Genomic DNA, 14,285 nt, shown 5'->3' on the forward strand with positions numbered 1-14,285 from the left:
CATTAAATGTCTCATTTGTGCAAATGGATTGGGCATGAGGAACCTTGGCACAGCTTAACAAAACTTAATATAACCAACTAGCATTTCTCTACCTGGTATTGCTCGGGTAATGGAATTAGCAGGGGATAACAGTGCTTGGTGCACCTGAAAATAGGGGTGTCACGAAAATCCCCTATAATAATTACTTATTATCTATAATTTTTTCTAATTTTGGGAGGGTCCCGGGGTCCCTGGACTCCTTATATATATATATATATATATCTTAATATATAAAAATCTTCTGTGAGGACGTTTGTCACCATAAGGCTTTTAAACGGCTGGACCGATTTTGATCAAATTTTCTGTGTGTAATTAAGTAGTGGCAAGCATGGTTTTGAAGTGCGATGGATCGAATCGGAACGTTTTTGTTAATTAATTAATTAATTTAAACATTGGATGGTTATAACTCCCAAATGATTAATATTTATTTTAATCTATTGTTGAGCGAGAACTGAAATAAATATTTAACCCGTTGCCAAAGGACAATATGAAAGCCAGCCTGCTTTTTGTAATGAAATTTCCTAATGTGATATGTCAATTGAGAATAGATAAAACGTAGGGAGAGAGAGAGAGAGATGCCTTCATTTCCAGAAAACAATGATTTTAGGTCATGTGATATATTTTAAAGTAAAGTACTGGAAAGTTCACACAAAAACGTGTGTTCCGGCGTCGTAGTTGAACCGGATCGGTGCTTTACGTTTTCCGAACCAAATGATCAGAAAGTACCATACCTAGCAACATTTGTTTCTCGGCATTGCTCAAATCCATCTGAGTTTTGGCACCATTGTCAAGAATACTTTAAGGATTATCAAACTAATAGGTACATTATTAAAGGAAAAGATGATGGAATTTAAAGACGAAACATTTATTTTCATCCAGATAAATTATAACAGGGTAGTTCTGTACACAAAAGATCAGTGCAGTGGAAGATCTTTATCTTTGGTGGAAAGAACAAATTAGGCAATATGTGAAGTTTAAAAGTTTTCGTTCAAAAAATCAGAACTGAAGATCAGCTGAAAAACAGTAACATGGTGGCTTGGCGACTTTGGCTCTAAACAATAGAGTTGCGTGATCATTTGCTTATATTTTAAAGCTACTGTTAATGTAATTTATTGTATTTTTTGTTTATTTGGCGAAACATTTCAAATAGCAAAGAACTGTTTTTCATTTTTAAAGAGATTTTAGTCATTTTAGTTGAAGAATATGTTTATTTTACATCGGGAGGGGGGGGGGGGTGAGGGAGGGATGAGTGATTTTCGCTTATTCAGCCAATTGTTTTTACCTTTAGCATTTTTCTAAACGATATCCTTTCTATTGTTTTATTCTTTTTCATATAGGGGATGTTGCAGCGGGATTTCCCGTTTGTTCTAGGCGAGTAGTTAGATTTTTACATTTCATATCTGATGACGCTTTTTATCCTTTGAGTATGGCTGAAGGAACAAACCATCAAGTACGGGAGAAAAAGAAGTTAATAAAACAACTGCTCAGTGGGCATTATATAAACCAAGATGTAATAAATATATGCATTCTGACACCATAGCAGCTTAAAACATTTTTTTATTATTTATTTTTTTCAACAGAACTGTTCAAACACTTGATAATTTATTGAAATTTTTTAACTTTTCAATTTACAAAGTTTGATCAGAACAACGTCTGTCCGGTCCTCTAGTACATATATATATATATATGTCCTTGTTCTTAACCGATCCTTAAATGTCATTAACAATCCTTTTAAAGTATTGATTTTCTTTGCAAATGGAGACCATCCACATTTTATTGTTATACCTATGTTTAAGCAAGAACTTATTTGTATACAACATTTTTTTTTTTTTTGGTGTTAAAATTATTAAGCTGCTTGATGAACTGACTCTGAAGCAAGCTACATAAAATTGGCTGTGTGAAAAAGTCTTCTCTTAAATCGATCCCTGCTACTTTTAATGTCTGTCCTTGTGACTTATTAACGGTTATTGAAAAGCAAACTTTTACAGGAAACTTCACTCTTCTAAATTCAAAAGGATAGTCCGTTGGTGATGATGTTCTTAAAAACTTTGTTTCCAGTTTTGAAAGAGTGAAAGCAGAAGACTGAAACATTATTTGACTTGAGAAAAGCCTCGAAGAATCACATGAGAAACAAAAACAATATCTTTAAAATTCGCTATCAACCAAAAGTTGAGATGAAATACTGAATAATTATTTGAATGGAGGAAAGCCTCTGAAAGTAAGGGATTTAAATTTCAATTACAGGTTTAAATTTCACAGAAATTCAGGGATTTTAATTAATTTCTCCCGAATTATTTGATATTTCGAAAAATCCTTTCTTAGTGGATACTATTGTAATCATGTGGACATGCCTGCCAAATTTAAGTCTGAGACTTTAACGGTATTGGATGTGCATTGATATATAAACAGTTGGCTCTCTGTTTAACGACGGTTTATTTAACAACTTTCTCCATTTAACTATGGCTTTTCACGGTCCCAGATAGTCCACTATAGTGTTAAAAGCATTCCATTTAAGGACGCTTTCTACTTAAGAACAACTTTTTGTTGTACTTTGAAAGTCATTAAAAAAGAGAGCCAACTGTATATTAAAGTAAGAAGAAACAACATCAGAAAAGCACGAATTCGCAGATTACTGCAGACTATATGTTTCGGCATTACAGGGAACGCCTTTTTCAGTGCAAAAAGTAATGAGTTTATGGATGAAAAGACATCTGACCGACACACGTGTCTGCAGTACATGGGTGCAAGTTTGGTGATGTATTCAAGACGGAAAATATTTTCAGCTCCCCCCCCCCCTGCCCGCATGCAGGCTTAAGGAAAAATTTATGTGTATTAATGTTGTAGATTTTACAATGCCAGGTTTGGAATCTGTTTTTTCGATTTAAATTTTAAGCCTTTAAATTGTAATATTTAAGCATTTTGACATCATAATTAGAAAAAATCTAAAATCCAGCAATAAGTGGAGGGGGGGGGGGGTCTGGGGGACTCTCCCCAGAAATTTTTCAAACTGAAGTCCAAAAAACGCTATGGTAGGCCATTTTGGTAAAGTTTTGGGAAAGGAGGGGTTCAGGAACTCTTACATCAATTATTTCAAACTGATAGTCCCAAAATAACAATATTGGGCAGCTTTCAAAAATATTAGAGAAAGGGAGGGGGGGTGCTCTGGGCTCTCCCAGAAATCGATGTTTTAAAAATGAAATTGTACTCCATCTTTCATAATGTTTATAAGCTTTTTGAATGCACTATGGAAGGGATGGAGTTCAGGAACCCTCCTTGGGCAATATTTTGAAATTGAAGTTCCAAAAATGCAATTTTAGACGATGTTGGATAATGTTAGGGGGTAAAAGCGTTCGCAGCGCCGCACCATTAGTTTTTGCCGATCGTAAACATTTTTATTGCAGCAATAAAATCGCTTAGGACATAAGGTTTTAACTTTTGCAACATAAATCAGTTCTGATCGGAATGTCCTACATAAGGTAGCGCCAACAAACCAGAAATGAAGGAAAGGTGGGGGAAGGGTATGGCCGACTAATGATAATGAATTGGCACCATTCCCCCACACAGTCTTCATTTGAAAAAGAATTCTTTTATAAGATAGCAGGTGTTGAAATTAGCAATAAAAAATTGCTTCAGTGAAGTAGATATATTTTTTAAACAAGGTATCCTTTCCAATATTCCTTTAAATTTTCAGCATCAAAACATTTTCTGAAGAGAACTCCCGAAATCCTTCTTCTGAGTTCACCACAAACGTCCTAAATTTCAATTTTTAAGGCTTCAGTTTCTAAATTAATTTGTAGGAATAGTACCCCTCTTACCTATAAACATGACTTATGACAGCCTAAAAGTTTTAATACTTTAATTTTGGAAACTTTCTGAAAGAACCTTCCTACACCCTTCCCCCTTAAGTCATCCAAAGATAGCCCGAAACAAAGCTCTTAAAATTTCAGAAACGAAAATATTAAAACTTATTGAGAGAAAGCCTTCGAATTCCCTCTTCTTAAATCTTTTAAAGATTACCTAAAACTGAGTTCTGAATACTTCAGCTTTGAATATTTTTTGGGAAAGGGGAACCCCGAACCCCCAAAACAGTCTAAAGTTGCTCTTTTAAGACTCCAGTGTCGGAATTTCGCCTAAAGAGAGCCCCTTCCATCCCTCTTGACATTCCCAAAGACAGCTTAAAAGTTTTAAGACTTCAATTGCAAACACTTTTCGGGAGAGGGTCCAAAATGCCATTTCACTCAAGTCCATTTAATTATAGCCTCAAATAGTTTTTAAAACATCAGCTTCAAAACATTTTCATGTTAAAACACCAAAACCATCTCTCATAAATTCACCAAAGATTGCCTAAATTAGTGTTTTTAAGACTCCAAATTTTTGATTTTTTTTTAAACCTCCCCCTCCCCCCTTTTACATCATTAAAGACAGACTGATAAGTTTTAAGAGTTTTCAGAGGAGAAATATCAAACTACTCCTAGCTTCAAAAATGGCTTTCAATTCAGTTTTTCGATAGTTTATACTGTAACGCTTAAGTAACACCTCCCCCCCCCTCTTAGATTGTCCAAGATATCAACTTTTTAAAACCTCAGTATCGTGGGTTAATTTGCGAACTGATTACCCTCTTTGCAAGAGCAGCGTTTTTTTCGCAAATTCGTGCTGCCGTTATTTTTCTCCTTTTCTTTCTCTCCCCCCCTCCCATATTTATTCTAGTGATTGTTAGATTCAATGACATTGGAATTTAGTGATTCCTAAAGTCTTTGTCAAAAATGCAGGAACGGTTGCTCATCGGAGATTCCAACCAGCTTGAGATTTCCACTCGATTATTTCCAAAATTCCCATTTTCTTGAAATATTCAAAATCCCTGATAGTTTCCGTTTTACCTGGTATGTGGACGCCCTTTGATGTGGCGAAAACATTTCATCTTGTCAGCAATCACTCTCAATCGGTGATTCAGATTCAGCTCTTTAAGACATTTTAAGAGTGTACATAATTTTCATTTATGCGTGTAAAGTTTGCAAAAAAAAAAACCGCAAATGAAAAAAAACAAAAGAATGATCGAAAATAGCATGAGGAAAGGCTAAATTTTCAATTAGAGCCAATTATTTCGAAAAAAAACAGGGAGAATGGCGAGTAACTCATCGGTCTGCAATGCAGTGAGTTGGAAATAACAGAGCTATACCTAAAAAAGTCAAATGGCGAGAGTCGAAAAGCCACTCCTCGAAAAGCACGTTGCAAACAAAACAAGCCCATGGCGGAAAACTGAGAGAATATCGATGTAAATTCGTGGTTATGGAACGGTCCAGTAATTAAAGCATATTTTCCAAACACTCAATTTCTCTTTCAGGGTTCCCCCACAATTTTGAAAATGAAATTCAAGTACTTTTCAAGGACTTTTTAAGGACTTCTACAAAATTTTCAAGGACTCAATTTTTTGGAAGTGTCTATGAAAAATTCAGATAATTGAGAAGACGGAAGTAATTATTGTACAATATTATAATGATTATATCTGGATTTTACGTGAAATAAATTTCAAAAACTTAAAAATCTTGAATCACATGAAGAACGGACACTAAGGTAATGTACAGTAGAATTAAATGTTCAATTCTTAGGCTCATTCAAGTGCAAATACAAAACAATTTACTACTGTACAAGAAATTAATTTGACAACTTGGGTAGAAAAAATTGGATCATTGTGACGAAACAGAATGAATTCCCTGAAAAAGAAAATTTACTGTCTATGCAATTAAACAATTCATAGCCATTATTCAGGGTTCGCGCTTACCCGCTACAGTTTTTTTTTTTAACCCAAATTCTTGAAGAAAGAACTCAACTTTGACGCAGTCGTGTAAGTTTTTTCATCAAAGTAATTTTTTTTACATTTATCAGTTCCAGGTAAAGCATAGTTCAGCCTGAACACTGCATTATTGATACAAGATGTTTTTTAAATTATCAAGAGTATTTATTATCCTTAAAAAAAGTACATTTTGAACAAATATTTTTGACATCTTATTTTAAAAGTTATAATTTGCATACAATCAATTTTTAACATCAAAAAGATTGGAAATAATTGCAGGGCTTGGCATAAGTTGGATGACATTAAGAATTCCAGGACTATTAAATTGGAATGCCGAAATCATGAGTATTTCATTTTATTTAAATTTGATCAAATTTTGCCAATTAAACGGCAGAAAAAGCATTGGATTGGTCGATTAATCAGTTATTTGCCAATTTGTTTATCGGTGCATCCCTAATAATTATGCTATCACTTTTTTAAACAGAATAAAAAATTAAAAAATGGGTTTAATTAACAATTTGATTATAATTATTTGACTCACCTTACTAAAAGCCCTGAAATTAGCATGTTGCACAAGAAAAACAATAATCATTTTAAGTCCGAGTTATTCCCTTAATTTTTTCATTAATTTCATCAATTTCAGACTTTTTGTCCTTAATTGTTCTCCTGAAGCTATTTGCTTGTTTCAAGAACAACACATTTTCAGTCGCTTCAGCTTTTTCTAATAATCTGTCTGCAGATTTTTCCAGTTCTGCCACAGTTTTCTCCAGGCAGACTTTTTTCGATTTCAATTCAGTGATCTCTTGATCGTGATTCTTTCTCTTTTTATTTTCCAATTTTTTTTTCAGCAGCCTTCAGTTCAAGATATTGGCGGTATTTCTGCCGTGCTCCTCTAACAGCTATCTTGATTTCCTTTGTCACCTCAAAATTTTTCGCCCCTCCACTCAAAGCCAATGCGTCTTTAACAAGCCTCTTGGCTACATATGTTTCTTCCTTCATATTTTCAGTCTCAATTTTTTTATTAATTGAGAAACCACGTTCCACACTAGCCTGTCCGTGGGAAAAAAGTAATATAGTCTTTTTATGACCCCCCACAGCAGTCTATACTCATCCGTGCACAAATGATTCATCAAAAACACATCTAACCGTTGTGTTGATACATCGAAACTTTTAAACGACTCATCATTTGCCACTGAATTTAAAAAATTTAAAAATTCCAAAAGAATTAGGTCGCAATCATCTTCATTTATTTTTTTGCACCGAACTAACTCCTTCAGAATGATACTCATTTTTTTGTGACAACTGTCACTATTTTGATATATCCTCCTTGGATCTAAGGAGGATAAACATCTCACAAATTGGTTAGACACTGGTGACTTCTCAGAGATCTTCTTCACCACTGCAATTATGAAGTTCTGACAGTCGTGCTGAATGTCCATAACAGCTTTGTCACTGATTTCCTTCTGCGCAGCTAGCTTTTTAAGCAAGCTATTTCCGACAAAGCCAGCTGAAACATTGCTGATACTATTTTTACTTTCATCGAAATTTACATTTGAAAAATCGCACATTTTTTTCATGTCTGACACTACACTACTTTTCAAAACTTTGAAAGTGTCCAATAGGTTGAAGATCAATTTCTTTAAATCATCAGCCAAAAACGGTAACATTGGCCAATCCTTTTGGAATCCTGCTAAAAATGGTTGAAGCATTCTAACTACAGAAATAAAAAAATTAAGCTTTACTGGCAGAAGAGCATCTTTGCATGCATTTAATACCACAAAATAAGATTTGCACTTGGCTCCTTTGTATCGGCCCTTTTCTACAGATGAAATGTACTGCTTTACATCATTTAATATTTCTAAGGCCCTTTGGGCCGCAGGACCGTTTTCGAGCCATCTATGCCCACAAAATTTCAGAGGCATCAGCTTTGTTGTTGATGTCTCTAAATAGTCCTCTCTCCGTGCTGGAGCATCTTTAAACAGCCAATATAAGCTTCTTAAAAAATCATCTAGAGCCCATTCAGTTTCACTGCACCCTTTTTTGAAACTGTTGTTGACTATGTAAAGAACAGCTGCCAATATTTGGTATTTCACATGCAAATTCATTTTTAAGATGAGTTTGAATCATTGTAAATATCTTCCAATTAACATTCGGCCCATCCATAGATATTCCCATTAAGTACGAAAAATTTAATTTGCTCAACGAGCTCATCAGGTGTGCCACTGTAATATCTGCTGTTGAGTGGCCCAGAAAACTAGAGTCCATATATCTAGTAACAATTTGGTCCTCAGCCCAAAATCGGACTAACACATCTAATTGTTTCGTTTGCAAGGCATTGTTTAGGGTTTCATCAAACAGAATGCAGTAGTCTCCTGATGTGCTTACACATTCATAAACTTTGGACTTGAAATATGGTGCTAAGCCAAAGCACAAGTAATATGATGCTTTGTTGGAAGCACACGAGAAAGATTTTGCAATTTCACTGTCGCTAAAACATCTCTCGAAATATGTCTCCCACATCTTGACACGAGTTAAAGGAGAAATTACTTTCAACACATTTTAAAATCCACCTTACTTCTGCAGAAGTAGTGTCAGCATTCAAATTAAGAGCTCTTGCTGCATTAGTAGTCGTAGACTCCAATTCCAAAGATGGTGTGACTTCTTGGACAACGGTTGTGACAGTCTCTTGGGATGTAGAAGCGCCACGTACAAGTGAATTATGACCTGGTGCAATTTCTTGTATGTAGTCCTTTATGGCCGACACCTTATGGTTTTTCAAAAGATCCTTATGATTTTGTCCTGAAAGTAAAAGAAAACTTAAGACCAAGGATTCCTCAATATGTATCATATTAATTTTGAAAATTATCATGATTTTCATATTTTTCATATTTATACTTCAAAGTATCACATTTGCAAAAAATTAACCAGTGATGCTGTCTGGGGACCAGTATTTATTCATGTTAACTGGTCCAAAGGACCAATAAGATTTTTCAATAATTTCTAATGCTGACAAGTAATGGAAAGAAATAGCATCCCAAAATCAGACAGCTACCCACTCTTATTTGCTAATTTTCTGGTAAAAGTATATAAGGTTCAGTTTATGTTAGTGATGTAAAATACCCGGGTATTTATTTTTAGGGGTAAATACCCAAAATGGGTAAATACCTGGGTATTTATTTCAAAAATGTATATTCAACTAAAATACTTTTCTGTATGTATTCCATTTTATATATATATATATACAACCAACCATATACAAAACAATAAATTTTTGCCCAAAAATTGTATTTTGATCACATATTTAAAGAATTATTTTTTGAAACAGCTTAGCAATCTAATATGATATTCACATTAAATGTGTTGGATATGCCTAATCAATGTTGATACACAAATTTCAGATATAAAAAGCCATTCTACAAAAAGTAAAAAGCTTAACTGATTTAAAAAAATAGCAAACATCATTTTTTTTGAGCTCCTAGTCTTTTATAACCCAGTAATATGTCCCTGCATGACATCAAAATGTAACGAAATGTCGCTCAATTTATTATTACTATTTATTTACCGATATCTTATGCAGAAATTTCCTCCAAACTTAGTTCAATTGTTCAGGTGTATTCTGTATCACACACACACATATATATACACACACATACTATACATAAACATTTAAAATTTTTAATCTTTTATTTAAGGGTTAATGTTTAAAATAGAAAATAGTCACCTTTTAATACTACCTAAAACGTTTTTGCAAAATGCGCAATTACTAGGGGATTTACCCTGTCTTCGGATAAATACCCAAAAAAATATTTACCTTCCCACCATACAGGGGAGCAAATGCAAATGAGCAAGGCAACAGAAAAGACTATTTTGCCTTTTTTTTTTTTTTTTTTTTTTGCTTATTAATGTGAAAACTGTTTCTATATTTTCTATGTTATCACTTAAATATCAATAAAATAAATAACACCATAGTCTTAATAACTTCTCAGTTTATTCTTCCAAACATCCCTCATGCTTCCTTTTTTTTTATTTTGGATATGACTAACCTAGATTGTGATTTTGAAATCCTGAAGTTCATAATGAATTGCTTATACTTCTCCAATTATGACATTGAAAAGAAAGATTTTTTGGTTCACGATATGTTTCTTTCATGATTTCATCAAGTCTTTCAATAAAAAATATTATAAACTGTGTAATACATATGTATATATCAGTTTTACCAATTATTTCATATTTAGATTTTTTTTAAAAAATCCCATTCACTTTTTTGCATTTTTTGTAAAATACCCAGTTTTTGGGTATTTACTCAGGCCTTGGGTAAATACCCGGGTAAATACCCAAAAAATATTTACCTACCCGCTGGGTATTTACCCGATCCACATCACTAGTTTATGTGTATAATTAAAGTTAAAGAAGTACTTTAACCTTTTCATCTAATGATTATTTAACAAATATATCTTTTAAGTTTCTTCTCAAATATGTGTTTCTTTTTTTTTTGCTATGTTTTTTAATTTTTTTTTTAATATTCATTTATTTATATTATATTTGTTGGAACAGTTATAAGGAGGTCCGGGTTTGTGTTTCCCATAAAACATTTATTTTCTACTAAATTAAACATAAAACATGCTAATCTAAGGTGGCATATGGGAAAATAACATTCGATTGGGAAAAATATTTCAAATTTCACATGATTCAAAAAGATTGAAATTTCAAACACAAAAAGCAATTTTCCACAAAGTCCGAGTAAGTTCAATGTTACCGTGGTTTCCAAAGTAATTCCTTCGTTAATTATTGAAAGTAAATGAAAAATAAGCTAATCTAAAGTAGCATATGTCAAAATAACTTCCAATTGTGAAACACATCAAAATATTTACAAGATGCAAAAGGATTGAAATTTCAAACGCGAGAAGCATTTTTCCGCGAAATCCGAGTAAGTTCAATGTTGCCATGGGTTAAAAATATTTCCTTCGTTAATTATTGAAATTAAATGAAAAATAAGCTAATCTATAGCAACATATGTCAAAATAACTTCCAATTGTCAAAAACATCAAAATATTTACAAGATGCAAAAGGATTGAAATTTCAAACGCGAGATGCAATTTTCCGCGAAGTCCGAATAAGCTCAATGTTGTCATGTTTTCCAATTTTTTTCCTTCGTTAATTACTAAAATTAAACGAAAAATAAGCTAAACTAAGATAGCATATGTTAAAATATCTTCCAATTGTGGAACACATCAAAATATTTACAAGATGCAAAAGGATTGAAATTTCAAACGCGAGAAGCATTTTTCCGCGAAATCCGAGTAAGTTCAATGTCGCCATGGGTTCCAAAAAAATTCCTTCGTTAATTATTTAAAATAAATGAAAAATAAGCTAATCTATAGCAGCATATGTCAAAATAGTTCCAATTGTCAAATACATCAAAATGTTTACAAGATGCAAAAGGATTGAAATTTCAAACGCGAGATGCAATTTTCCGCGAAGTCCGAATAAGCTCAATGTTATCGTGGTTTCTAAAATAATTCCTTCGTTAATTATTGAAATTAAACGAAAAATACGCTAAATTAACGTAGCATATGTCAAAATAACTTCCAATTGTGGAACGCATCAAAATATTTACAAGATGCAAAAGGATTGAAATTTCAAACGCGAGAAGCATTTTTCCGCGAAATCCGAGTAAGTTCAATGTTGCCATAGTTTCCAAAATAATTCCTTCGTTAATTATTGAAATTCAACGAAAAATAAGCTAAGCTAAGGTCATGTCAAAATCACTTTGGATTGTAAAAACATCAAAATATTAACAAGATGCAAAGGGATTGAAACCTTAAACACGAAAGCAATTTTTCGAGATAAATCAAACCGAATATATATATGTTCAGAAAATTGCACTATTGAAACACAATCCAATGATTTTTGAAAGAATTCAAGCAATAAAGAAACTTTTCATACATTTTCAAGGTTTTCAAGCACTTGAAAAAAAAAAAAAAGACTTTTTTTTCCAATAACCTTTCAAGGTTTTTTTTAATGGGCTTACGAACTTGGTTTAACACGCGCTGCGGCGGCGTGTTTGGGTGTACAGTAACTTTTAACGAAATGAAAAAACTTTTAAAATGTGATATTTAAGTAAAAATTATGTAAAAGCGTACTAATCAGACTGAAATGTTAAAAAGCGGTCTAAAGCGGACGTTACCATAAAAAACGAACTTTGGCGGGAAAAGCAGACCATTTGGGAGCCCTGCTAGATAAAATGGCGTCTGCGCGTCGCTCGCGGAAATGCAGTAGCAAAAAGTCGGGGGAAAAGTTAAAAAAAAAAAAAGGAAGCGGAAACTGAAAATATAGGGAATTATAGGAAAATAGGAACCTTTTTCAGAAATATAGGAAAATATAGGAATATAGGAACGCTGCGATGCCTGAATTAAGTAAAACATTTGCAGGGTGCAAAAAATTTAAATCAGATGAAATAGCATTCTTAAATAAATTGCATAAATAAAATAAAACCAAATATTTACCTTTATTGTGGGATCGCAAAGCGGCTTCTCCCATCTTGGAAATATCCAATTCTTTAGCACACACTCGGCAGAAGGCTTTGTGTTTTCCATTTCCTCGTTGCAGCCAGTCGCAATAATCTGCTTTCTCCGACCACAATACGTTAAACACGCATTTTCCCATTTTGAGGACCGAATCCGCACCGACGGCGCGAACCAGAACGAATGCAATGACTAAATGCTAAAGTGCTTTCTACCTCCCCTCCACAGATGCAAGAGAAAATACGCCCGCGCATGCGCTATTGATGGCTCTTATCGAACCGGTTTGCTGGAAAGTCACGTACGCGGTTCAATGGGAAAAGAGAAATTTTTGATTTTCGCCATCGGCAGTTTGCAAGGACTTTTCAAACTTTTCAAGGACTCCAGATGATTTTCAAGTACTTTCAAGGGCCCTTGAAAGTCCAAATGAAATTCAAGGACTTTTCAAGGACTTTTGCAAGGCCGCGGGAACCATGTCTTTTTTAAGTAAAAACTGAAAGAAAGGCATCGAATTTCTTTCCGTCCCGACCTCCGTCTCGGAAATTTGTCCAAGACGGAAATCCGTCCTGAGACGGAAGGTCTTGCACCCATGCTGCAGTAGTCTCCGAATTTGTGCTTTTCTGACATTGTTCTTTCTTACTTTACTGTTCAACACAAAGGTATTTATTTATCTCAACTGTATATTTCAGGACATTGTAATTTCAGGACATTGATTTTTATATATTAAGATTTAAAGAAATAACCAATAAAGATCTGAAAGAAACTTACACCCTCAAGATGGTAGATTCATCTTTATCCAGCAAGTGCATGCCAACTAAAGTCTGAGTGTCCGAATAGCAAGTGAAGCACAATTTGTTCTCCAAAAGGATCAAGTCTCGCAGCAGCATGTCTCCAATGTCGCAGCTGAAGGTCACGGGCTGCACAGAATTGTAAGAATTAGAATGTCGCCTGAGACCGTTGTCCAGTCCTCGCACAGAAGGAAACTGCTTCGTGAATGCCGTAATGATGCCAGGAGATTGGAAATTGGATGGGGGTACCGCTGGGTTCGGAAGATACAGGGGCATTGAAAACACCTGTTGATCCTCATTAACAATGAGCAGTAAGTCTAACTTTAAACTGACAGTGAAATGGCAAATTGTTCCGATATCTTTCAGTTTTGAACTGCTGTCTGAGAATTTCAACTCGTAAATTTTAGTATTGTTTGTGAAGGAGTAAACAGCTGTAACATAGTTAAGGTATTTATAATCTAATATATCACTTTCTACTAGAAACTTCATTCATGAAGAAAAAAGAAAACAAGATCTGATACACAATTCAAATTTTAGTTATAGAAAGTTGCCTGCTGCATGCTTGTCAGTGAAAAAAAAAAAAAAAAACTTCATCACAGTCCCAGATCTATAAGTTTTGGGCTAATCTGCAACAAATGTAATCTGCAAAAAATGTAAGTTATCTCAACTATTTCATTTGCCCCACATTTCTCTACTACAGCAATCAACCCTTTATTAATTTTAAGATTATTTTAAAAAGAAAATAAATGAGAGATCTTCAAGAGCTCATTGTCACTTTAAGAGACTTATGAATCTTACTAAGCAAAGTAAAATATAACTAACTAGGACAAAAATTCTACAGTAACTTTAAAACTCTCCCAGTTTCTAGACAAAAACACACACACCTTTAAAAAAATGTTATTAACAAATTAAATCAAAAACAAAGGATACAAAGTTCTTCCCCAGCAACATCCAAAGCAAATAATAACTCTTTGATAAGCAGTATTTTTCGGTACGAAATTTTATCTTCAGATAAATCTGATATTGACATAATCTGAGGGTCATTTTTCACAGATGGGAAAAAAGAAACTACAGTCTTTTTGTCAAACACTAAAACTACTTCTTTAGATTCAAATTTGAGGATTTCTATCACTGAAACAGTAGCAA

At 33.7% G+C, this 14,285-nt stretch overlaps 2 protein-coding genes across 2 annotated transcripts in view; both read right to left on the minus strand.

The window, feature by feature from the left end:
* The window catches only part of LOC129230497 (spatacsin-like), a 43,505-nt gene extending 37,108 nt beyond the window's left edge, over positions 1-6,397 (minus strand). The window contains exon 1 of the mRNA XM_054864898.1: positions 6,372-6,397. Coding sequence (XP_054720873.1) covers positions 6,372-6,397 — 26 coding nt within the window. The remainder of the gene's footprint in view (positions 1-6,371) is intronic.
* A 258-nt stretch (positions 6,398-6,655) lies between these two features.
* On the minus strand, positions 6,656-7,752 carry LOC129230498 (uncharacterized). Its single transcript, XM_054864900.1, is given in 2 exon segments — positions 6,656-6,901; positions 6,904-7,752. Coding segments are annotated over 2 exon segments (1,095 nt in total).
* Between the last annotated feature and the right edge of the window lie 6,533 nt (positions 7,753-14,285).

The sequence above is a fragment of the Uloborus diversus genome, chromosome 9 (genome assembly GCF_026930045.1).
Source record: "Uloborus diversus isolate 005 chromosome 9, Udiv.v.3.1, whole genome shotgun sequence".
Classification (NCBI taxonomy): domain Eukaryota; kingdom Metazoa; phylum Arthropoda; class Arachnida; order Araneae; family Uloboridae; genus Uloborus; species Uloborus diversus.